At 53.0% G+C, this 24,950-nt stretch overlaps 1 protein-coding gene and 1 long non-coding RNA gene across 2 annotated transcripts in view; both read left to right on the forward strand.

Moving 5' to 3' along the window:
- Positions 1–8,554, forward strand: part of TEKT5 (tektin 5) — a 40,171-nt gene extending 31,617 nt beyond the window's left edge. The window contains exons 6-7 of the mRNA XM_042972094.1: positions 4,218–4,372; positions 8,271–8,554. Coding sequence (XP_042828028.1) covers positions 4,218–4,372; positions 8,271–8,487 — 372 coding nt within the window. The 3' untranslated portion in view covers positions 8,488–8,554. The remainder of the gene's footprint in view (positions 1–4,217; positions 4,373–8,270) is intronic.
- A 531-nt stretch (positions 8,555–9,085) lies between these two features.
- LOC122234725 overlaps positions 9,086–24,950 on the forward strand; it is a 44,174-nt gene continuing 28,309 nt past the window's right edge. The window contains exons 1-2 of the long non-coding RNA XR_006212644.1: positions 9,086–9,206; positions 10,777–10,841. This is a non-coding gene — a long non-coding RNA (uncharacterized LOC122234725). The remainder of the gene's footprint in view (positions 9,207–10,776; positions 10,842–24,950) is intronic.

Here is a 24,950-nt window from a genome sequence, read left to right on the forward strand (position 1 = left end):
TGCCCCTGGTCAGTCCACTTGGTCTCTGGCTCCTGGCCCTTGGAGGTCACATTCCTCAAACTTTTGGAGGCTGAGTCATTGCCCACGTGGGTAGGACTGGGGTGGGTGACAGGGGCTGTCCCCAAGACAGAATGAGAGAGAGAGAGAGAGAGAGAGAGAGAGAGAGTGTGTGTGTGTGTGTGTGTGTGTGTGTGTGTGTGTGTGTGTGGCTTTTTCCTCCCTTCTAGGACCCTGGCTGTGAGTGACAGAGGCTGCACACCAGGTTATGGGGAACAGTTTGGGCAGATTTGCTTTGGGTGTGAGTCATTAATGGATTTTAGAGGGGCCGATTCTGGAAAACCCCTACTATTCTGGAAAATGCACCAGCAGGCCTGCTCAAGAAATTCAAAGGGGAGACGGGAGGTGGTGGCCTGGAGATACAAACAACACTCAGCACCCAGCACCCCCAAAACGCCAGCAGAGGGAGGCAGGGGAGTTGGGCTGTGACCGCCCGCCCAGCTCCCCAGCCCCGCTCCATTTTCTCACCTGCTGCATCCGTGTGCCTGGGAGACAGTGTGATACAGGGTTTCCCAAATCCAGTCGCTCCTGGGCCACCTTCTTGATGTCACCAGATCCACCGGCCACCTGGGCTATTATTTATATTTCAGTTTAAATCCAGTCCCTGAAAGGGGCTTAAAAACACATGCATTTAAAACGTGTTTCCGTCCCTTGTGTAACTGGAAAACTGGCGGCGCTTGCCATAACTAGAAAGGAGCTACAAGAATACATATAAGGCAAGTAGAGCAAACTTGTTAAAATGTTGCTGCAGCCTGTTGCCTGCGGAAGCCTCTGGATTCCACCTCCGCTCGCGGGACCCCCTGGAAGTGGTTGGCAGGCTTGAAAAAGAATCGATGAATTTCAGTTCATGGTGCGGCTGCTGCGTCCCTGTCCCTCCGCTGTGCTGGCGAGAGAGTTCCTGGAGAACATGTAGTGGAGGCCCCTTGGGTGGCCCCGTCCCCCACCAACGTCCTGCACACTAACCACATCCAATGCATATTTTCCTAACAGAGGGTGGAAGGAACTTGAATTTCTGCCATGCTCAAGGGAGCACTTACAGTTGTAGCAAAGCCTTGTCGGTGCTTCACAAGAGGTGTGTGTTGCGTATAATAAATATTTACCGCATAAAGGAGCACACGAATGAGTGAATTCTGCACTAGAATGTAAACTCCACCGGGATGGGTTTTCTGTCTGTTGGGTTCAGTGCTGTGTCCGATTCCTACAAGTGCTTTGCACCTAATAGGTGCTCAGTGAACATTTGGTAAGTCGACGAGTGGATCGGCGAGACTGTAGAAGAATGAGTGAATGAAGAAATGATTGAGCACATGAATGAGTGTGAGCACCACCCTTCGACTCAAGAGTCAGGCCTCTTGTAAAGTTGCAGGCCCCCAGGGAGGCTGGCCGAGCCCTGAGCTGGGGACCAGGGGACCAAGAGAGCCAACGGGAGAAACCAACATAAACACAGCCTGGGAGCAGCTCAAGGGTGTCTTAGCAGCAGCTAAGAGGAAGCAGAGCATCCTGGGAGCTGCCTTCATGGGCTCAGGCAGGGGGCACGGCTGGCAGCTACCCCAGCAGCCAAACCCTCAGTGATGTCCTCCTTACCCCACCTCGCCAACAGGCCACAGACGTGTAGATCTGAGAGGGAGGGGCTGTTTTCTGCACGGGGTAACGTGATGCCAAGAAGCATTTTTCAGCTCTAGAAGGCTTGATTTTCTTCTGTACCAGGCTGGGGTGGTGCTTTCGGAGATTTGCATGTCTGTCCAGCCCTCTCCCCCGCCCCCCAACACACACACAAAGGGGCAGGTTTTTAAGGAAAATCCCCACAAGTTCTAAGAGCTGTCTCTGCACTCGAGTGTTTACATGTGCTCATGTGCCGAGCACAGAACACACGGGATAATGTTTAACCAACATGTGGTCAGTGGCACTCTGGTTCTGGGTGGCTCCGTGAGGACCCGGTGAGAGGCCAGGCTTCCTCCTCATGGGCTTTGAAGGAGGGTCAGTGGCCCCCTTGACCCTCCATAGCCCTGCCACCCATCTCCACCCCAATAGGAAAAGGACATCCTTTTGTTACCTTGAAATAGCAAAACACTCTCTTTCCGGGCTTTTTCCCTAAGCTGATAGAGAAGTCAGGACTTTAATTCTTTGGAAAAAAATTGCCTTTTAATTTCTTGTGCCCGTAGAATATTGGCTCAGCCCAGCTACAATAGTCATCAGGTTATGTCGTCGGGTTATAGTCAGTAGGTTATGACTTGCGAGCACTTCCTAGCTCAGAAAAAGAGGGAAAACAATATGAATGTAATGTCCTCGAAGGCGGGGACTGGGTCTCACGCTTGTGATCCCTGCTCCATTCAGGAGGCAGGCACACTCATGTGCCAGTCGTGTTTTCCGATACTGAAATCTGAGATGGATCGGACCAATATAAAGTTTAGGGTACACTGTTCCCAAGCCTCAGGGTGGACAAGGACGATGGGGGAGAGCTGGCTAAACATCTAGACTTCCAGTGCTCGCTCGCTCGCTCACTCACTCACTCATTCATTCATTAACTGACTGTTTATTGAGTTCCTGCCATGAGGAGAGTTTGTAGATTTAGCAAATAAAAAGCAGCCTGTCCCAGTTGAACAGGAATATTGGAGTAACAACAAATCATTTTTTTTAGCGCAGGTATATCCGGCGTGGTAGCTGACACATATACTAAAACGGTGCTTTGTTGTCGATCTGAAATTCACCTTTAACTGGGTGTGCCGGCTTTTATCTGCTAGCCCTCGCTCTGCACCAAGCACTGTTCCTGGCGATGGGGGTACGGCATGGACAAGCCCCCAACTTCTTGGAGCGTACGTGCTAGCGGGCGAGACGGACAAACAGACAGCGGAAGGCAGGCTTGTCAGAACGGGGCGCCATCCGGCCCTGCCAGGTCTGGAAGGGGTGTTAGTGCAGCCCACCCACAAAGAATCTTCTGGAAGGAGGGGTCCCCAGAGAAACGGGAGCCACTCACGGTGATGGTAGGAGAGAGGGCGTGTCAGCCGCAGTGAGGTGACATCTGCTGAGTACTCTCGGTTCTGGTGTGCTTATGTCGGCCAAGGGTGGGATCAGGTGCCTTCTGGTGCCCGATCTTTATTTGTCCTCTCACGCTGTTACTTTTTATTATGGAAAATTTCCAACACACAGACGTCGAGAGAATCCTATAAAAGTCCCCCAACACGAATGTCAACGCCTTGCCAATCTTTTCCTGCAAATGACCTTTTTCCGATTTTAGCTTTGTTTTCTACTGAAGTATGACAGTCTTCCAGTAAAGTGCACAGCTTGATTAATTTTGACAAGGGTCTTCCGCCCGTGTTTACAGCTATGGTACTCCACTCGGGTTAAGATATAGAACATTCCGGGTCCCCAGGAGCCTCTCTCCTGTCCCTTCCTGGGATCTGTACTTCACCAGCTACAGCTGATGTCTTCTCTACAGGGCATTAGAGTGGGGAAAATATTTCTACACATAAATAGAAAATCTTGAGCCTCTTTCCCCTCTTCTCCCTTTGTTTTCTTCCTTTCTAGTTTATTTACTGATCTAGTTACTAGAAAGGTGCATTTTGGATTATAAAAAGATCTAGAACAACCTAGATTAATTCGGATTACAGCGGTTCAGAGATTAGCTATTGTTTTGGATTATTGTGTTAGTCTTAAAAAAAAAATTTTTTTTAATGTTTGTTTATTTTTGAGAGAGAGAGACAGAGACAGAGCATGAGCAGGGGAGGGGCAGAGAGAGAGGGAGACACAGAATCCAAAGCAGGTTCCAGGCTCCGAGCTGTCAGCACAGAGCCCGACGTGGGGCTCGAACTCATGGACTGTGAGATCATGACCTGAGCCGAAGTCGGACGCTTAATCACTGAGCCACCCTGGTGCGCCTTATTGTGCTTAAAGGCCTTTCTCCCTCTCTGTCCCTTTTTTGCCTGAACACTAATTGGCTAACTCCAGTGGGTATTGGAGGTTGAAAACACAACCAGCCTTGGCACCTGCCCCTCCCCAGTGTCCGCAGCGTCCTGGGTGACCAGAAGTGTCCCAGCTGTTATCCTGAGATTGTCTTTGAGGAGCACAGTCCCTGCCCCCACAGCCCTCATGGTTGGGAAAGAGCCATTGAGGCATTCTACTGCCCAGGGCTGCTTCTTCCCTGACACCCCATGTGTTCCCCGCAGACGCTGCAGGAGATCTTCCAGGCTGAGAATACCATCATGCTTCTGGAAAGGTCCATCATGGCCAAGGAGTGCCCACTGAAGGTGGCGCAGACGAGGCTGGAGTGCCGGACCTGGCGCCCCAACGTGGAGCTGTGCAGGGACATCCCACAGTTCAAGTGAGTGGGGGAGGCCAGGACGCAGAGGGGTGGGTCCCACGAGCTCCCAGGAAACCTGGGTCTGAAAAATGGACCCCCCTCCCACCAGTCAGGACGTGTAGGCCCACTACTCAGCAGGACACTGGGCAGGGGGCTAGAGTTCTGGGGTCCCCTGGATAGTCTCCGCCACCTTGTGCTCTGAGAACCCTCCAGCTTTCCCCTGAGAGCTCAGCAGAGGGAGCCTCCCAGGCCGGAGATCCCCGTGCCCCTGCCAGCCCCTGTGAGGGGCTCCAGCACACCTCCCTCCGTCTCCGTCTCCCTCTTTGTAAAGTTGTCACCCACGAACGCTGGAATAGCTTAATCCCGCCCATCCCGCTTTGTGAAGGAGAGGCCCTCCTCACTGGAGAAGGGTTGCAAAGCTCACGCAGGCCCCGAAACGGGGGTTTGGGAGCGCGGGGCTGGGGTCTGGAATGGGATGACGGCCGGGCAAAGCAGGAACAGGCCATCAGACACGGAAATTTGTGTGACCAGGGTCAGGCCCCTTGGTTGTGTGTGCCCTGTGTGCTAGGGACGCTGGCTTAGCTAGCTGCTGCTGCGTGACAAGAGCCCCAGGGCTCTGTGGCTTGTCCCCCTCCTGAGCCAGATGGGCCGAGATGTGGAGAAGAGAGCTGGGGAGGAAGGAGGAAGAACATTCTGAGAGAAAACACTGGGTGGCTCCAGGTGATGGTGTTTGATGTGGGCACAGCCTGAGATAATCGTTCAGGAAACAGAAGAGCTGGGCGTGTTTGTTGGCCGGGAGTGGACAGGGAGAGTGGCCCCAGGCTTTGAACTTGAAGACCTGGCTGCCTGCTCCCCAGCCTGCTGCTGGCCTGGAAATGACTGGAAGTTCTTCACCCTGGGAGTGGGTGCCGTGCCCGGGGTCCCCCTGCAGCTGGGCTGGCAGGGGTCCAGGTCCCGGGTGAGGGCTCGGGGGAAGCTCTCCCGATCCCTCTTGTACAAGTTCCCGCTTCTTAGATGTTCAGGTTGGTTCCGGCACCCTCTGGGGCCAAGGGGTGTCTGATAACCCACCCCCAGGGGACTTTCACGGAACAGGGCTTTCAGGGACCAGATGTTGTCCCGGAAGGCCCATTACTCGGGGACAAGCTCCCTGCCTCTGTGTCCACCAGCTGTGCCCCCGAAGGGGGTAGACGGGGAGCATGGGTGGGCCATGTTTGGCTCAGGAGCCCTGGGCAGTGTGCGTGCGTGCACTCACACGTGTGTCTGTGTGTGCCCGTGTGTACATATGTATGTGTGTGCACGAGGGCTTTGGGAGCTCAGCAGATAATAGGATTCAAGCCATCTGCCTTTTCCAGCAGCTGAAGTGTCCTGTCTCTGCATTCCTCTCCTTGCCGCCGGCCCCCATCCCTCCTCCTCCACCTCTGGGCCTTCTTTCCTGTTTCTTCTATAGGTAACCCCTCCCCCTCTGACCCCTCTCCTGGCTCAGGTCCCGTCCATGCCCATTCCCGAGAACGGACACCCGTTTATATTTACATTTAAATTAATGAACATGAAACAAATCCTAAAACTCAGCTCCTGACGTCCACGAGCCACAGTCCAAATGGGTGGCCAGAGGCTACCATATTGGACAGCGCAGAACATTTCCGTGGCTGCAGAAAGTTCTGTTGGACAGCGCTGGGCTAGAGCCCCAGGGAGCCAAGAGTTTCCAGGCTTCTATGTGACCTCTCCCTAGCCCAGGGTTGCCGCGGGGAAGCCCATCCTGATATCCAACTCAAGCCCTTTGGGTAGCATGTCCTCTCGGCCTGAGCACAGAGGCGGGACCCACGGCACAGCCCCCGAGACTGGGCCACTATCACAGGTCCCTACGGCTGCTGTCACAAGTCACCGCACACCGGGTGGCTTGAACAACGCTTCTGTATTCGCTCACACTTCTGGAGGCCAGATGTGTGAAATCGACTCGGTGGCAGGGCAGGCTCCCCTGGAGGCGGGGAGGGAGAGTGTGCACCATGACTCCTCTTGGCCTCTGGTGTTGCCGGGCGTGCGTGATGCCCTCGGCGTGGGCCGCATCACCGCCACTGCCTCTGTCTTCACGGCCTTCTTCCCACGTGCCTCTCTGTGCCTCGCATCTCCCTCTCCTTCCTGGGATAAGGGGCCCCGTCTTTGCGCTTAGGATCCATCCTGAATGCAGGTTGACCTCACCTCAGGATCACCTACACCTGCAAAGACCCTGTTTCCAAATGGTATCACATTCCCAGGCCCCGCGGTTTTGGACTTGGATGCATCTTGGGGGGCCACCCTTCAACCCACTCCATCTGGATGTTGTGACAACCTCGTAACCCCTCTCCCGCCCCTGTTCTTGCCCCTTCCGATCTCATCTTTAGGCGGTGGCCCGGAGATTTTCCCAAAATTTGAGTCCGCGACTCACACCCCCTCCAACGCTCACACACCATTTAACCCCCCAGGGGCCCTCCCACGGCCCTGAGGACAACCCAGGCCCCTCGATTTTGGATTTTGCTGTGCTCTGTGCTCTAGCCCTGCCCTCTGTCCAGTTGGGTAGCCACCAGCTGCACATGTGGCTTCTCCATTTACATTTCAATGAGTTAAAATGAAATACCATTAACAAAAACAAGTTTCTCCCTTGCTCTGCCTGCATTGCAAGTGCCCACGGACCCCACGCGGCCAGTGGCGCCCAGAGAGCACGGTGCAGGTATAGAACATCTCCGGCGTTGGGAAGTCCTGTCCTGTAGAATATGTTCCCTCTTGGGTTTCATGCAGCCAGCTGGTTCTCATCTTTTATTCTCGGGTCACAAGCTCCCTCCCCAGAAGGGCCTTTCCTGATGCCTTTGGAAGTTTCCCCAGAAGCAGAGCTTCGGGAGAAAGGGAGTGGGGGGAGGCAGGATGGGGGAGCGCGGCTTCGTCCTGATCCCATCGGAGTCTCTGCATCATGAATTGCACCATGGAGGTGGTCCCACCTGGAGGCAGGGGACAGCCTTTTGTACCCCTATGTGGGTGAGCCGTTGGCTTCTCTGGAGAAGCGTGGACCTATGGACGTCAATATGTACGGCCAGTGCACACGGCAGCTGGGAGGACGGGTGCCCCAGCCAGTAATGGGGACCCGAGCAGGGCGCCAAGAAGGGACACCCCACCTGACCATCTTTTATCCACATGGCGCTAGCCAAGCTAGTAGAGTTTTTTGTTTTTTTAATGGAACAGAATACATACAACATAAAATCTACCAACAGCATTCAAAGTGTTGTGCAGTTACATGCACTATCTAGCTCCAGAACATTTTCATTCCACCCCACAAACCCTCCCTCCAGCCCCGGGCAACCACTCATCTTTCTGTCTCTGTGGATTTGCCTGTTCTGGAAGTTTCATGTAATTCACATAATACATAACCTTTTGTGTCTGCTTTCTTTTCACTCAGCATGAGCCTTCAAGGGTCCTCCCTCTATAGCAGGTGGCAGGGTTTTGTTCCTCCGTGTTAGGGCTGAATAATATCCCATCATATGGATGGACCACCTTTCGGTTGGCCATTCCTCCGGTCGGAGGACAGTGGGGCTGTTTTCACCTTTTGACTCTTGTGATTAGTGCCACACAGGTATTCGTCCAAATATCTGTTCGAGGGTCTCCTTGCAGTTCTCGTGGGTATACACCGAGGCGCGGCATTGCTGGGTCACGTGGTAAGTCAACACTGAACTCAATGAGGACCCACCAGATTGTTGCCCCAAACATTCCGTGTCTTCCATTGTGCTTTTCGACCTCGGCAGCGCCCGTCGCGAACCGCCTTGTCTCCCTGTCCCACCTCTGTCTTCCTTGACGGCCGAGCCTTGTCCGTCTCGCTCAGGGCTGCCTCCCCGCGCCTGGCACAGTTCCTGGCCCCTGGCTGGTGCCAACTCTGCCTTCTCTGCTCTCCCCCCAGGCTCGTGAACGAGGTATTCACCATCGACGACACCTTGCAGACCCTGAGGCTGAGGCTGCGGGAGACCCAGGACACGCTGCAGCTGCTGGTAATGACCAAGTGCCGGCTGGAGCACGAGCTGGCCGTCAAGGCCAACACGCTGTGCATCGACAAGGAAAAGTGCATGAGCATGCGCAAGACCTTCCCCTGCACCCCGCGACTGGTGGGCTACACCTGAGGGGCCGCCCCCGGCCCCTGGCATCCTGCTCTGCGCCCGTTCCCTGCGCAGGGTGAAAATGGAAAATGCAGAAAAAAATGCAGAAAATGGAAAAGGCAGAAAAATAAAATAAAGTGTCGTTTCCTCCCTTTCCTCCTATCATGGGAAAGACCCCAAACTATATTTTATATATAAATTTATTTATAAATTTATTTATAAATTTAAATTTATTTATAAATTTATTTATATATATAAATATAATATATATATATATAAATAAATATAAATTTATTTATAAATTTATAAATTTATTTATAAATATAAAAATATATATAAATATATATAAAATATATATAAAATATATATATATAAATATAATATATATAAATATATATATATATAAATATGTATGAAGAGCCCAAATAAATGTGCCCAAACCAAAGATGTTGGAGGTCATTCTTCGCTGCAGAAACCGGCCTCGTAGCGGATCCCGGGAGGAGACAGACTGATTTCTTGGGGACGGAGCACTGAGAGGGTCTCGGCACCCCCAGGAATGGAACAGACCACATTTAAAAAAACGAACAGACCAACCCATTTGTCCCTTTAGGAGCACCGTGTGTAGACCACGGGATCTGAAGACCGGATACCGGAGCCGAGATTGGCCAGAACCCAGTCGTCACTTAGGAGCTGGGTGGCCTTGAGCGGGCTCCCAGCCGGAACACCCTCATGTACAAAATGAGGTCAGTCCAAGGTGGAGGCCGCTGTCAGCTGTGTGGGGCCGGGCAAAAAGCTAGGATTTGGAGCCACAAGTCCTGGGTGTGAATTCCAGCGTTGCTATGTGGGGTGTTTTGGAAATCGCTATGGGAGAAAAAGGAGGTAAAATCAGTTCTGGTGGAGGGGGGGCAGGAAGAGGCAGGTGAGGGTTGAGAGAGAGCTCTAGGCAGAAGTCACATCGCTTTGAAGAGTTAAACGGAGAACTAGCATATCACCCAGCTGTTGTACTCCTAAGTATATAGCCAGGATCGTTGGAAACAGGTACTCAAAAAAACACTGGTACACGGATACTCATAGTGGGTTAATCGCAAAAACTAAAAAGTGAAAGCAACCCAAATGTCCATAAATAGGCAAGAGGTATACTGTCCATGCAATAGAATTTTGTTCTGCATAAAATAAGATGCACAAAGTGCTGACATCTGCTAGAATACGGATGAGCCTTGAGGACATCACGGTAAGTGAAAGAAACCAGACACGAAAGGCCACGTATCGTGTGATTCCATTCATAGGAGACGTCCAGAATGGGCAAATCCCTAAAACAGCGGATTGGTGGTTGCCCGGGAGAGAGGAATGGGTAGCGATGCTCCGTGGCTACAGGGTTTTATTTGGGAGTGATGGCAATGTTTGGGGACTACATACCGGGGGTGGCACAAATTGCAGATGTGCTAAATGCCATAGAATTGCTCGCGTTAAGTGGTTAATTTTATGTCACGTGAAATTCACCTCAATTAAATGGGGGAAAAAAAAAAGTCCTATTAGAGGGTGGGATTTTTGGTGAGATGAACGGCCTGAATAAAGGCAGGCAGCTATGGTCCCAGGCACAGAAGCCCTTGGAGAGGCGCGGGAATCATCCCCAAAGAGTTTCAACTTTTTTTTCCTGGGGCCAGTGTTTCCCAAGCTTTGTTTTTCACGTCGGTGCTTCCCAGAGTTTGATGCGCGTGCACGGATCACCTGCAGACCTTGCTAAATGCAGGCTCTGAGGCCGTGGGTCTGAGGCAGAACCTGAGTCCTGAGGTTCTGACAAACAGCCGCGTGGGGTTGATAGTCCAGGGACCACACTTGGAGTAAAAGTAACAGCTGCTCAGCCTGCCGTGACCAAGCACCACCCTTACTGTTATTCCATCTTTTTAAAAAAATTTTTTTTTATTTTTTTAAATCTCAGAGACAGAGGGAGTGGGGGAGAGGGGCGGAGGGAGAGGGAGAGAGAGCATCCCAAGCAGGCTCCTTGCTCAGCGTGGAGCCCGACAAGGCTCGATCCCACGACCATGAGATCATGACCCGAGCCAAAACCAAGAGTCGATTGCTCAATCGACTGAGCCACCCAGACGCCCCTATTCACTCCATCTTTTAGATTGTTACACTTAAAAGAAAAAAAAACCAACTTAGATTTGTTTCAAAGGCAAATTTGTGGCATGACTGCAGACAGGAGCCTGTGCCCAGAGTGGAGCAAAACAAAATATTGCTAATGATGTTGGCTCAGGAAGTATTGTCCGCCCAAGGTGATCTTGTCTCAAGGTGTCTCTCCTTTTGTTCTAGAAAGGAGATCAAGTCCTAAAGAGGTGTTAAAGACGACCTACCATCCTGTGGAGACTGTCCTTGAGGTAAGCTTGCTTGAAAGAGGACAGAGTCCCTTTTTCTACTAATGAGTTTCGATGCTGTTTAAGGCCTTGAATGCACGGATCTAAGGAGGCCCTCCTGCAGGCAGGAGGCCATAGGATCTTTAATGTGGGGATGTGAAGTGAACAGGCTGGTGTTTTAGAAATAATTCCTTGGTGCCGAGGAGTCAGGGGGGGAGGGAAGTTGGGAATGTGGTCTCGGAGCGCAACAGAGAGGTTAACCAAGGCTGCGTCTGGGGACCGGGGAGATACCCAAAGCCTCCGGAAGAGATGGGCCGGGGTAGGGAGGTCCTGAGAGTCAGACAGAGACGTGCTGCTGGAATTCGAGGCTGCGGTGGAGAGAGGACACAGGGGCACAGGGAGCACCGAGAGGGGCAAACAGCATCCAGAGGAAACGGTGTCCAGGGGCTTGCAGATGGACAGGCAAGCGTGGGGGTAAAGAAAGCCCTTTAGAAGCAGGTGTTCTAAGTATCCCGCTGGCCCGGATACCCTTGAGTGTCATGCTTTTGGAAAGCAAATTGGCAACAAATGTCAAGAGCCTTAAAAATACCTACGCCCTTCCACTCACGAACCTCTTTGTTAAGACTCTCTTTAGAAAGCAATCCCAAATGCAGACCCAGATGTACGCGTCACAGCTAATTTGCTCTAAGAGACCTCTGAAAATTGTTCTATCTAGCGGCCGAGAGAGCAGCCAAGTAGGCACAGCCAAGGCGTGGAATATGGTGTAGCTACGTAAACAATGGCAAATGCTAAACGCTTGACTACGGAGGGAATGTGCTTCTAAGGCTGAAAGCCCAGAGCACAAGATGGTGGTGTTAACCTATCCTCATTTGTGCCAAAAGTGCACAGGAAAAAAGACTGTTGAAACACACTGGAATGTTCACGGTCAATGCTAAGCAAGAGCTGGTTTCTTATTTGTTTATGTGAACAATTATCCGCAGCGAACATGTGTTCCTTTATTAATCAGGAGGAAGTGCTTTTATAAATAGACTTTCCTTTGCGCTAGCTTTGGATTTATAGAAAAGTCTCTAAGAGGACCCAGGGAGTTCCCGTGTACCCCTCACCTGCCTTGCCCTGATGGCGACATCTTACCTGTCCTTAAGGTGCGTTTGCCAAAACTAGAAAAATTAACATTAGTGTGTTACTGTTAACTAAACTCCAGTCCCTGTTTCTTGTAACCTTGACGATTTTGAAGAGTACCCGTGTTTGTGGGGATTTGAAGGTGTTTGTCAATTGTCCCTGAGTTGGGGTTTGTGTGATGTTTTTCTCACGATGAGTCTGGCATTACAGGTTTTGGGGGGCGGGGAGAGACCACTGAGGTTGAGTGCCTGTCTCGTCCCCTCACATCGGGGCTTTTGTGACATCCACGTGGTGGGTGACGACTCCGGTGATGGTGACTCCATTCCTCGCAGAAGGTGGTGCCCGCCAGGTGTCTCCATCATGTGTTACTGCGTTTTCCTTCCCATGCTCTAGAAGTCTCTAAGCCCAGCCCACACTGGAGGGCAGGGGGACTACGGCCGCCATCTTGGAGGGAGAGTATCTACACACATCATTTGTAATTCTTTCCTCAGTATGCCCTTTCACCCTTATTTATCCTATCATTTATTTGGGTCCATGCACTCAGGGATGTTGGTTTTATGCTTTGGCTTATGACCTAATAATACGTCATTTACTGTGCCACTCCAATTGTTCCTGCCTTGGCCACTGGGAGCTCGTTCAGGTTGGTTCTTGTGAGTCTTTGACATCCCCCCCCTTCCGATCTTTGAGCACTTCCTTACTTTCTGACCCTACAAGATGTTTTAGGCTCATCTTGATTTTTTTTTTCCTGCTCTATACCTAGAATCATCCAGTTCTCCGAAGAGTCGTGCTTTGGTTTTGTGTTTGTGAAACTGAAACTCTATAGCCGTCAAACACTAACTCACCAGCTCCCCCCAGCTCCCAACAGCCACCATTTTACTTTCTGTCTTTATGATTTTTTTTTAATGTTTATTTTTGAGAGAGACAGAGCGCAAATGGGGAAAGAGCAGAGAGAGAGAGAGGGAGACACAGAATCCAAATCTGAGCCGTCAGCACAGAGCCCGACGCGGGGCTTGAACTCACGGACCGTGAGATCATGACCGAGCCGAAGTCGGACGCTTCACTGACTGAGTCACCCAGGCGCTTCTCTGTCTCTATGATTTTGATGAGTCTACTTCATACATGCGGAATTGTACATTATTTGTCTTTTTGTGACTGGCTTCTTTCAGTTACTGTAATATCCTCGAGGTTCATCTGTGTTGAAGCACATTGTAGACTTTCCTCCTTCTTAAAGGCCGGATGGCAGTCCGTTGTATGTATAGACTGCATTTTGCTTACGCGTCCGTCTGTCGATGAAGGCTCAGGTTGCTTCCGTGTTTTAGCTGCCATAAGTAACGCAGCAATGAATGTGGGTGGGTGTACGACTATCTCTTTGAGACCCTGCTTTCACTTGTTTGGGGGTATATATGTACCCAGGAGAGGGATTGCTAGGTCGTATGGTAATTCTAGTTTTAATCTTTTGAGGAACCACCAATCCCATCCCAAGGGTTCACATGTCTCCACATCCTGGTTAACACTTGTTATTTTCTGGGGTTTTGATGGTACCCATCCTCATGGGGGTGAGGTTGTACCTCCCTGTGGTTTTGATTTCCCTGATGATGAGTGATGTTGGGTGTGCTCGTTGTTCAGAAATGTTTAAATTTTATGTATTTGTTTAACTTTATTTTGAGAGAGAGAGAGAGAGAGAGAGAGAGAGAGAGAACAAGCAAGGGAAGGGCAAAGAGAGAGGGGGACAGAGGATCCAAAATGGGCTCTGTGCTGCCAGCAGAGAGTCCAATGTGGGGCTCGAACTCAGTGAACCGTGAGATCATGACCTGAGCTGAAGTCAGACGCTCAACTGACTGAGCCACCAGGCGCCCCATGAAATGTTTTTTTTCTTTTTGCAAAGAACATGTTTATTTTTTGTTTTATTTTTTTAACGTCATAAGAAGGTATGATTTTATTATTTTTTAAAATTTTTTTTCAATATATGAAATTTATTGTCAAATTGGTTTCCATACAACACCCAGTGCTCATCCCAAAAGGTGCCCTCCTCAATACCCATCACCCACCCTCCCCTCCCTCCCACCCCCCATCAACCCTCCCCACGAATTTTTTTCTTTTTTTTTTTTTTTTTTTATTTATAATTTTTTTTCAACGTCTTTTTATTTATTTTTGGGACAGAGAGAGACAGAGCATGAACGGGGGAGGGGCAGAGAGAGAGGGAGACACAGAATCGGAAACAGGCTCCAGGCTCCGAGCCATCAGCCCAGAGCCTGACGCGGGGCTCGAACTCACGGACCGCGAGATTGTGACCTGGCTGAAGTCGGACGCTTAACCGACTGCGCCACCCAGGCGCCCCCCCACGAATTTTTTTTAATAAGGGGCTCCTGGGTGGCTTAGTCCCTCGAACATCCTCTCTTGATTTCAGCTCAGGTCTTGATGTCATGGTTCGTGAGTTCAAGCCCCGAGTCTGGCTCCGTGTTGACCGCACAGAACCTCCTTGGGATATTCCCCCTCTCCCTCCCTCCCTCCCTCCCTCCCTCCCTCCCTCCCTCCCTCCCTCCCTCTCTCTCTCTCTCTCTCTCTCTCTCTCTCTCCCCCTCTCTCTCCCTCTCTCTCTCCCTCTCTCTCTCTCTCTCTCTCTCTCCCTCTCTCTCTCTCTCTCTCTCTCTGCCCCTTCCCTGCTTGTGTGCTTGCTCACTGCCTCTCCCTCTCTCTCTGTTAAAATAAATATATAAACTTTTTTTTAAAAAACATTTTGGGGTGCCTGGGTGGCTCAGTCCATTTGGCGTCCATCTTGAGCTCAGGTCATGATCTCATGGCTCATGGGTTCGAGCCCCACATCGGGCTCTGTGCTGACAGCTCGGAGCCTGGAGCCTGCTTTGGATTCTACTAAAAAAATTTTTAATAAGAAAAAAAGACAGACTGCCAGACTTGGTGCCAGGAGGCTTTGGATGAACTGTAAGAATTGGTTTTGGCAGAGTGATGGGGCGTGAGGTGTACTGGAGGAACAGCGACACCCTGAGATTTTAGTCACCTCTGTACCCTCAGTCCCCACACATAGTGTGTGTCCCATAAACACTTTCTTGAGAGAGTTGTAAATGGCCAAAAAGCACATGCAAATGTATATATATCCGTCTTGGACTGTGGCCTGTGGCTGAGTTTTAGGAGAAAGGGTAGTTGCGTTTGGACCGGGGGTTGGGGGGGGAGGTAAGCCTTCCAGTCCATCTTCTGTTTGCAACACCAGAGCCCCTTGACTTGAGGTCCCAGTGTGGCCCTCAGAAGCTGGCACGCCGACCGCAGCCTCGCAGGGTGTCTCCCCACGGGAGCCCGGGCGGGAAATCCCAGAGACAACCCCCAGTGCTGGCTCCCTGCCAGGCCTGGGGACAAATTGGGAGAACTCGGGGCGGGGGGGGGGGGAGGCTCCCGATCGACTTGTTTTCCCCATCCCTCCTGGCTCCAGGGGACATACCACTCCCTGAACGGTGTGTGTGTGTGTGTGTGTGTGTGTGTGTGTGTGTGTGTGTGTGTGCGCGCGCGCGCGCGCGCACATGCGTGTGCCCACCATCGAGGCCTTCTCCTGCCCCCGTGGACTAATCCAGCATTTTAGCATCTTTCAGAAGACCAGGCTCGTGCTAGAAATTCAGCAGACTTTGGAGACAAAGTGAGAGGCCACAAGAGAGGAGACAGGATTGCAGATGTAGGGGGTGACAAGGCTGATGGGCGTGGACCCAAGTCTCGATTTGTAGGAAGCCTTCAAAAATGTATTGAACTCATTACGAACATTTAAATAATAAATTCTGCATTAAAATGTATTTCGGGGGCTTCGCTTAAAGGCAGGCTTATCTGATTACCCCACACCCACATTCCCCTGTGTGGCTGATATTCCGAGCTGGGAGCACAGTCTCCACTGCTCCCTATTGCCACACACTGGTCCTGCTCCCCACCCAACCCCCACCCCATATCTTGCCTGCTGACCACTTAGGGAGCTGATTTGCTACTTCTTGGTTGTTGACGCTTCCTGAAAAACCCTTTGATCCAGCCTACAAAACTGAGACCCAGGGGCTAGAGAAGAAAAGGGACCTCACGTAGGGTCACATGACTGCAGGAAGCCAATTTGGAGTGGGGACCATGGGGCTTGGGTCCTGTCCTGTTGACTTCCTGCGACACCTCGCCTCCCCGCTGTGTCCATTGTTTTATCATTTATCATTGGGCCAGACACCCAAAGCGACTAGCCTTGCGGTCTGCTTCCCACTCAGGGTGCATTAAAAGGAGCATGGGGTCTAAGACACAAAGGCTAGAGCTGCAAGAGGCCAGACGCTTACGAACTTGAACGCTCTCGTGTATTCTCTTTCCCAGTCCTGTTTCACTAGTTCGACAAAGCCGAGTCCAGGAGAAGTATAGTAAAACCTCAACAGCAATGCAAGAGTCCTGGGGATTTTTCATTTTCTGGGTAACAAAGGTGATCCCAAAGGCTTTAGAACCACAGGGTGTTTCTTGAATGACTGGATGGACCAGTGAACGGATGGAGCTAGCGAGGGCCTCCCCAGGTGTCACTTTCACCCCCTTTTTCTTGAGAAGAGAAAGCCCCGCCCAGAGAGGCACGGTGACTTGCTTAGGGTCACACAGCAAGTTAGAGCTGAAACCACTGCTTCCCACTCTCTTCGGAACTCCCGGGCCTGCTGGCGGGAACCCTGCTGAGGGGTCTCTGTCCACTTTCTTGCCCCCGTAGGATAGCGGAGGGGTCAGACTGGGTCTGTCTTTGCCGAGGGTGACCTTGAAGACTCCAAGACTTGCACCACCATCTGGTCTGGGAATGAAGTTGGCTGGGAGTTAGGATGCACGGGAGGGCCACCCTTGGAAGCTGCCTTACTCCATAGGAGGTTGTATTCATTCATTCATTCATTCATTCATTCACACCTTCATTTGACCTACTCCCCGAGCACCTGGGACGTACCAACACTTGTCCGGGGCCTTGCAGCCCCAGTAGGGACCACACCAGGCCACGTCCTGCCTTCATGGGACTCAGATCCTCAGCTGGCTGTCAGCATCCCAGGGGGAGACCATAGTGTCTCCCTGAAGAGTCCAGTGAGATTTTTTAAAAAAACGGGCTTCAAGTGTGCACCCGTCTCTTGAAAAAGTGAATTTGCGGGCTTTTCTCTTACTCCTGTTCCCTCAAGCTGAGCTCCGCCTGCTCCCCGGGGATCAGCCGCCCTTAGCTCGGCCTGGGCAGCTCCTCCAAGTGCTGCTCCAACCCAGACCCCTCCCCGGGTCCGTTCCGCCATCCCACACCTCCTCCCCTCTCCCCTGAGTCCCCCCCAGAGGCCTCCCCCAGCCTCAGGGAAGGGTGTGAGCAGTTGCAGGCTGCCTGTATTTAGGGAATTCAACCCGATCAGTTCTAACACACGTATTCACCCAAGAAACCACAGCCACGGCCAAGATAGCGGATGAACCCATCGCCCTGACAAGTGCTGCCCGCCCCCGCCCCCCACCGTCATCCTTCCCCCTCAACCGGCCGGGCACGGATTTGCTTTCTATCACTATAGACTAGCTTGTGGTTTCTAGGATTTTATGCAAGTGGAATCGTATGCTGTGTACTCTCCCTCTTTTTTGCTTTCTTGCGCTCAGCATCACTGTTTTGAGATTCGTGCGTTTGTGTGCGTCCATAGCTGGTTGCTTGTCATTGCTGGGTAGCCTGCTGTCCCTCCCCCTGCGGTTTTAGTGAAACCCAGGCCTCCGACTGTGCTCCACACGCCTGCGTGATCGCCCCCACCTCCCTCCACAGCCTTGGCCCCTCCTCTCTCCTCACTCACCAAGCCCAGGCCATTCCAACCTCTCCGTTCCTCAGTGCCCCCAGCATAAATAAGCCTGCCCTCTGTGAGGACCCCAGGGAAGCCTCAGCATTGCCAGGAGGAGTTCCTTGAGCCCGCACGAGCATCAAGACATGGGCAGAAAACATACATCATACATCTCAAACAGTGTTTAAACTAGTACTTCAGATAGGGCATCTGGGTGGCTCAGTTGGTGAAGTGTCTGACTCTTGGTTTCGGCTCAGGTCATGATCTCAGAGTTTGTGCATTCAAGCCTTGTGTCGGGCTCTGGGCTGACCGCTGACATCATGGAGCCTGCTTGGGATTCTCTCTCTCTCCCTCTCTCTCTTTCTTCCCCTCTGGTGCTCGCTCTCTCTCAAAATAAATAAACATTTAAAAATAAATATAAAAATAAATTTCCCACTAAGCACTCCTCTTAGAAAGAAAGAAAGAAAGAAAGAGAAAAGGAGGAAGGAGGAAGGAAAAGGAAAGGAAAGGAAAGGAAGGAAGGTAGGAAGGAAGGAAGAAAAGGAAGAAGGAAGGAGGGAAGGAAGGAAGGAAGGAAGAAAGAAAGAAAGAAAGAAAGAAAGAGGAAAGAAAGAAAGAAAGGAAGAAAGAAAGAAAGAAAGAAAGGAAAGGAGGAAGGAAGGAGGGAAGAAAGAAAGGAAAAGGAAAGGAAGAAAGAAAGAAAAGGAGGAAGGAAGGAGGGAAGAAAGAAAGGGAAAGGAAAGGAAGAAAGAAAAGAAAGAAAGAAAAAAGAAAAGAAATGGCAGCTTGCATGTATTGAGTACTGCTCTGTCCCAGACGGTTTCTCAAAGTGCTGTCCCATTTAATCATTGCTCAGCCCTGAAACATGGGTTCTATTTATGTCATTTTATGGAAGCGGAAATAGAGGCACAGAGACGTTAAGAAACTTGCCCATGGTCACACAGACAGTAGTGAAGTGCCGAGACGGGACTTCAGCCCTGCGGTGTGACTTTAGGGTCTGAACCGCTGACCGCAGCCTCCCACGTAAAGGCAAGGTATTGATGAGGGGGACCGAGAGTCCCGGAGGGGTCTGGTAAAGCTACTGGCAAAGGCCAGTCCCGCAGGAAGAGAGGCCCCCACAGCCTTACTCACCCAGCGGCTGCCCCGGGAACAGCATTTCTCCTCCTTGACTAACATACGTCGGTAATAATAATCGAACATCACCTTTTGATGCTCGTGAGATGCCAGGTGTCTCACCCTCTGGCCCAAGTCATTCCACTCTCATCTTTTAGAGTTCCTGCAGACAAGGAAACTGAGGCACGGAGAGGCTAGGTCACTCGCCTGCAGTGACACAGGACGAGCTGGCCCTACCCAACCCCCCAGGGGGCTCCCCGCTGACACTCCCCCCTCCACACACACAGCAGCCAGCATCAGGCCACAAGGCGCTGGGAGGGAGGTGGCTGCATGTTTGTCTTGCCCAGAAATGCCAGTGCGTCACCATCACACAAAGTCCTGGCTGTTTGCTCCCGTCGTTCCCGGGGCACTCTTGACAAGTGTCCCCCTCACGAAGGCTGAGGGCGGAGGGGAAGGAATGGGAGGCAGGTTCAAAGCACACAATTAAAATTCCGAAGGAACTATGTGAAGTCCTTCTATTCCTCCCCTAAAAACACACACAGAACATTCTTGATCTCTCTATTGGGCTGGGGGCTGGACTGTAAGCTTCTTGCTGTACCTTCTCCGGTGCCATGTGACCGACTGCAGCCAGGCTCCAGGGAGGAATTCTGTGTCCCAGAGACAGCTGGTCCTTCCCTCCTCCCCACCCAACTAAGCTGCTTGGGATTCCTGGCGCTCCTGTGGGAGCAGGCAGGGGTGTGGGCACCCGCGGGGAGCGGAGCCCAGGATAGCCTGAGTGGGGGGCATCCAGGCTGGCACCTCCACTCCTTCCCCCGCCCCCACCACCACATGGCTGGCGGGTTTAGGCCCGGCAGGGTGTGTGGGGTTGGAGGGCGGGAGTGAGTGCCGCAGGCTGTTGGTGGTCTCAGAAGATAAAGGAGACCCATCAGCCGAGGTTGTGAGTCCGAGAACTGGCCTTCCCAAGGGGTGGGTGGCCTGCTGTCCCAATAAGGGGTCATCCTGATAGGGCACTGAGAAGCAGGCAGGGAACCCTCACGCCCTAGCAGGGCAGGACTGCAAGCAGGGGCTCCCTCTCAGGCGCGCCTCACTCCCAGGGATCTGGGGAGAAGGGGGTGGGGTGGGGGGGACTGCTCGATGGGCGCACAGGCCTCCTCTGGAGCCGGTGAAATGTGGAGCCCGCAGAGGCGGTGGCGGCATAACACGGTGGAGGTGGGAAAGACCCCTGAGTGGTGCACTTTGAGGCGGTGAATTTTATGGTGTGTGAATTTCACCTCGGTTTTAGCCAAGACGGAGAAGGAGAAGGAGTTGTGGCCTTTCCTTCCTTCCAGCCTCATTTTCCTCCCTAAGTAAATGTCTGTGTGGACTCTGGAACATTTCCATTAGATACAAGAAAACGTGTGGATGGAAAAATTGGAAAATATCTTGACATTTTACATAATAAACTGATACACACACATGAGTGTAAGGAGGCCCTTTGGGCTCAGGGGCCTGCCAGGACAAGGTCCACGCGTGCTGGAACCAAGGGCCTCCTGACCCTTTGCTCCTGGCTTGCCTTACCTGGTCCTCGCCCTGCCCCCAGTCACCTACCCAGGTGCTCTGGGCTTCTGTCTCCTGTCACCCTCTTCCCCTTTCCCCACAGGCCAGGTGGAGTCAGCATGAGGGTTAAAAGCACTCCCTGCAAGGGGTCCAAAGCCCCTTTGCCTGGGTTTAAATCTGCGCTCTCCAGCTCACTGTCTGGGTGACTGTGGGCAAGTGTCTTCAGTGCCCCGGGACTTGATTTCCTCATCTGTAAAATGGGGACAATGTTCTCATGGTTTCTACTTACAGGGGGCTCAGCCAGGGTTATGTGAGATAAGGTACACGAATTGCAGGCCGCAGAGACTGGCACACAGCAGGGGCTGGCTAGCTGGCCCTGCTTGTCCACTGTCGGTCAGGGACCTCCTGCCACCACCCAGAGAGCTCTGGGGCTGGAAAGGGGGGAGGGGCGGGGGGATGGGGCCTTCAAAGGACTTGCTAGCTAGCATACGGGACACAGTAAGTTTGGTGAGGGGGTCCTCACTGCTGCCCCTGGGACAAGAGGAGGGGGAGCGGGTTTGAAGCCCCGAGGAAGGGATTGGAGGGGGTGAATCACCCTTGGGATGGAAGGAGCAGAAAACGCTTGTGCGTCCCCACCTTGCCTCCACATCCTGGTTGCTCACAAATCCCAGGGGACTTGGCTTTGCCCAGAAATGGCCCCAGGAGCGTTTCCATCAGTTCACTGGATGGGGGGATCATTCCTGCCCTCCCTCCACGTTTAACTGGTCCAGAGAAGCAAAGATGCTGGACAGGCAGTGGAGACGTGAGTCTGGCTACTGTGCAGGTAGGGGGAGATCGCAGATGAAGACAATTGAGCCTTGGCCCCACCCCTCATGGTTGTATGCAGATAAGGCCCAGCCTGTAGCCCCGCCCCATGAGCCACGCCACGCCCCCCTCCGCCGAGTCCCTGAATGGACACAGGGTGCAGGCCAGCTCAGTGCCAACCACCCTTGGCAGCCCACTCCTCGTGGGCACTGCCCACCTTCCCCAAGTGCCTCCTCCCTACCCACTGGCTTCTGCAGGGCTGAGGAGGGGCTGGGACCCCCCAGCTCCTGGCTGCCAGCCACACCGCAGGCCCCGAGGCGGTGGGAGAAGGGGCTCAGTCAGGTAGGTACGTGGATGAGGAAAAGCGTGTCCTGCAGGGCTGAGGGTCTGGTTTTCTGTGTTCCCCTTGTGCTCTGTTAGCATCTTGGCAGGAGATCCCAGGGGGCAGAGGAGGTGGGTGGAATGGGGTGCTGGCTGGTCCTGGCACCGGCTTCTGAGGGCCTAGGGAGCCAGGGGGTGGATCTTGGCAGTGGGACTGGAAAACAAACTCCTCCCTCCAGAGCCTCCCCCCTCCAGAGCCTCCCCCCTGGGGGTGGGTTCCGAAGGTGGGAGCAAAAACCAAGTCCAAAGCTTCCTGTCTGCCAAGGCTGGCCTCCAGGCTACCTGGGTTCCCCCTCCTCCCTCTAGAGTGCCCCACAGGAGAAGGGAATTTCGAGAGAAGCCTGATTTTGCCAATCTGGCAGTAAGGCTCAGCGTGCATATCAGCTGAAAGAAAAATCCTTCGAACACCAATCATGTTGGCATCTCTTGCACAAAAGCTTTCAGGGCTCCCCAGTGCTCCTAGGGTGCCCCCAACCCCAACCTTCACTCTGTTCCACCTCTCCAGCTCCGCCTTCCTCCTGAGCTCAAGCCACACTGGCCTCCCGCTTTCCCCCCAGGGCCTTTGCACATCCTGTTCCCTCCTTCGGCCGGTTACTAGCCTTTTGCCTCAGTGGCCAGCTCTGTCAGCTCACCAGGACAGCAGGAGCCCCCCGCGGGGCCCTCTCGGCTTCCCTTCCTTCCCAGTGCTTAGCTCTGTTGAGAATTCTTGTTTTAGGGCACCTGGGTGTCTGTCAGTAGAGTGCCTGACTCTTGATTTTGGCTCAGATTGTGATCCCAGGGTCGTGGGATCGAGCCTTGTGTCATCGGGCTCCTTGCGGAGCGTGGAGCCTGCTTAGGATTCCCTCTCTCTCTCTCTCTCTCTCTCTCTCTCTGCCCTGCTCCCCAGCGCGCATCCTCTCTCTCCCTAAGGAACAACAAAAAAAAGAATCCCTGTTCTTTTGGGGCAGTGTTTCCAAACTATCTCAATAAGGAGAATCATGTGAAGTACTTTTAAAAATGCAGCTTCCTGGGCCCATCCCCAGCCCTGGCATCAGAACCCAACAGGGTGCTGTTTTTTGCTCCCCTCGGGTGGTTCGGTCCATCACCGTGGGAGGTCGCTGCCTGCGCCCCTGGTCGACTCCGTGCCAGGAGATGGGCACCGTGTTTTTCTTCAATTCTTGACCACCGTACCTCCTGCGCTGCGTGGCAGGTGACAGGCCTTGGGAAATATTTGTCAGATGAATGGATGACTGCAGAATGAATGGAATTAGTTCCGGTGACCAACTTTAATTCAATTCCAAGTGTACTCGTTGCCCTGTCTACACAAGACTAGCCCACCCGGAGAAGCTCACAGAGATTGACAGACCCCTGGGGACGTGAGCTGAGAGAGAGTGGACATTGACAAACCCACGCTAGAGTCTGAGATAGAGGCAGGGGGAGCCGGCCTCTGCCGTTGAGGCCCGGTAGAGGACAGAAGTGTCCTCGAGACCATCCTGAGGCTAAACCCTCCCCCTTCCCTGGGAAGGCATCGTACCCCCAACGCAGGCGGAGGCCAACGAACCGTTCACACCTGTGGGGAACCGAGGAACCGGGCCAGGGTAACAACAATTAGAATAGTAACAATCATTAAGGTCCGCATTTTTGGCACCCCTGTGATGCTAGGCCCTGTTCTGGGATTACACAAGTCCGCTCTTGCAATCCAGTAGCTGCTGGGCAGAGACAGTCCCTTGATTTGGTGCCCTGCGCTCGCTTCCTCTCCCTTCCCTCCCTCCTTACCCCTGCCAAGTGTCAAGCTCCCTATCCGAACAGCTCTTTCCTGCCTTCCACCCTGCTGGGTCCCGGACTTCAAACAGCCCTCTCTGCCCACCAGTGTTCCTGCGAGCACCGAGCTCTGGATTTGGGGTTCTGAAAACATCGCCACCGCCCCGGAACGGGGGCCCCTCTGTCTGATGCAGCAGTGGAGGGGTAAGGGAGAGGGATCACGGTGCATCAGAGGGAGCCCGCCCCACCCCAGCCCTCCCCCTTCCTGGCTTCCCACCCTGCAGCCAGCCCCCACAAGGCAGCTGCCTGCATTTCAGGATTTTGAGCTTGGCAGGACGCCTGGGAGGTTCATTTCTGAGGGGGCAGAGAATGGAAGGAGGCGGAGGAGCAAGAGGCTTTCCCAGTGCCCTGCCCAGGCTGGGATGGGTGGTATCTTCCAGATCAAAACCCAGCTGGCCGGCACCCAGGCCTGCAGGGAGTCCCTCCCCCTTGACGCAGCCTGGGAGGGATGGGTGTGCAAAACAGGGGCGGGTGTAGGGGGTCAGGCTCGGAGGGGGACAGGCTGTGGGGGCGGGTTGCCCTGCAGTCCCCCGAGGGGGTGCTATCAGACCCCACCCCCCAGGACCGAGGGGGCGCGTTCAGAGCCTGGCGGGCCGCCTGACACTAAAGGCTTGTTTGCTTCCTGCCCACACTTGCTGGGACTCGCCTTAGGCTGGGCACTCGGGGCTGCCTATGCCAGTGCCTGTGCCAGTAGGCACCCCTCTTCCACGCCTGCATCCCGCATCCCCGAGGGCAGCCCTGAGAGTGCCGCAAAGGCCAAGGGCCCCTGGGTGGTGACCTTTGGGACAGGGCAGGGAGGGACCAGAGTGAGCTGAGCCCCTGGACTTTGCCAGGCCTGGTAAACAAGGCTCCCAGAGGTCAAAACAAAACAAAACAACACAACCCAAAACCTTGGGAGTCTCCGGCCAGGCCTAACTCCTTGGAGTAGGGGCTGTGAGTGGCCAACTGGGTGACTGAGGGTGGGCACTGTATGGGCCAGGGATTCTCAGCCAAGCACTAAGTAAGGATCCCAGAAAAACTCTTAGTTCTCTGTCCTTCCCCTTACCAAACCTGGCCCCCCAGCTTGGGTGGGTCCAGAAAGGAAGCCCCCTGGAAATCGTGGGTCGGTCCAGGATATGAAAAGAAAGGAGGCAGCAAAGCATTGCTTCAGAATGGGTGCAGTGGTTACATCTGGGCTGAGGGTCCATAGGTCTCAAGGGGTGAGGTGTGTTCAGAGTCAGGAGGTCACCGTATTCCTGATCTGGATGGGGAGGAGCGGGCTGGGCCAGGGGAGGGGGAGGGGCAGGGTGTTTGGCATCCTAGATTCTGACATTGTCCTTTAGGTTTGTGCAATCTCACTAGGCCCTAAGTTCACAAGGGCCCTGCACTTGATTTAATGTTCTGCCTGTGCATGATCTTGTAATTCTTAGTAATTTTGAGCCAGGGACCCTGCATTTTCATTTTCCACTGGGCCCTGAAAATTATGTAGCTGATCCTGGTCTTAAAACTCAAGGAAACAATGGTAGCTCTAGAGTTTCTATTTAGGGGAAGCTTTTCGGTGAAAGGCTGGTTGGAAGTGAGAGCTGGACAAGTCGTGAACCTGCACGTGGATAATAAGAAAGGT

Source organism: Panthera tigris, chromosome E3 (assembly GCF_018350195.1).
Source record: "Panthera tigris isolate Pti1 chromosome E3, P.tigris_Pti1_mat1.1, whole genome shotgun sequence".
In the NCBI taxonomy this organism is placed as follows: Eukaryota; Metazoa; Chordata; class Mammalia; order Carnivora; family Felidae; genus Panthera; species Panthera tigris.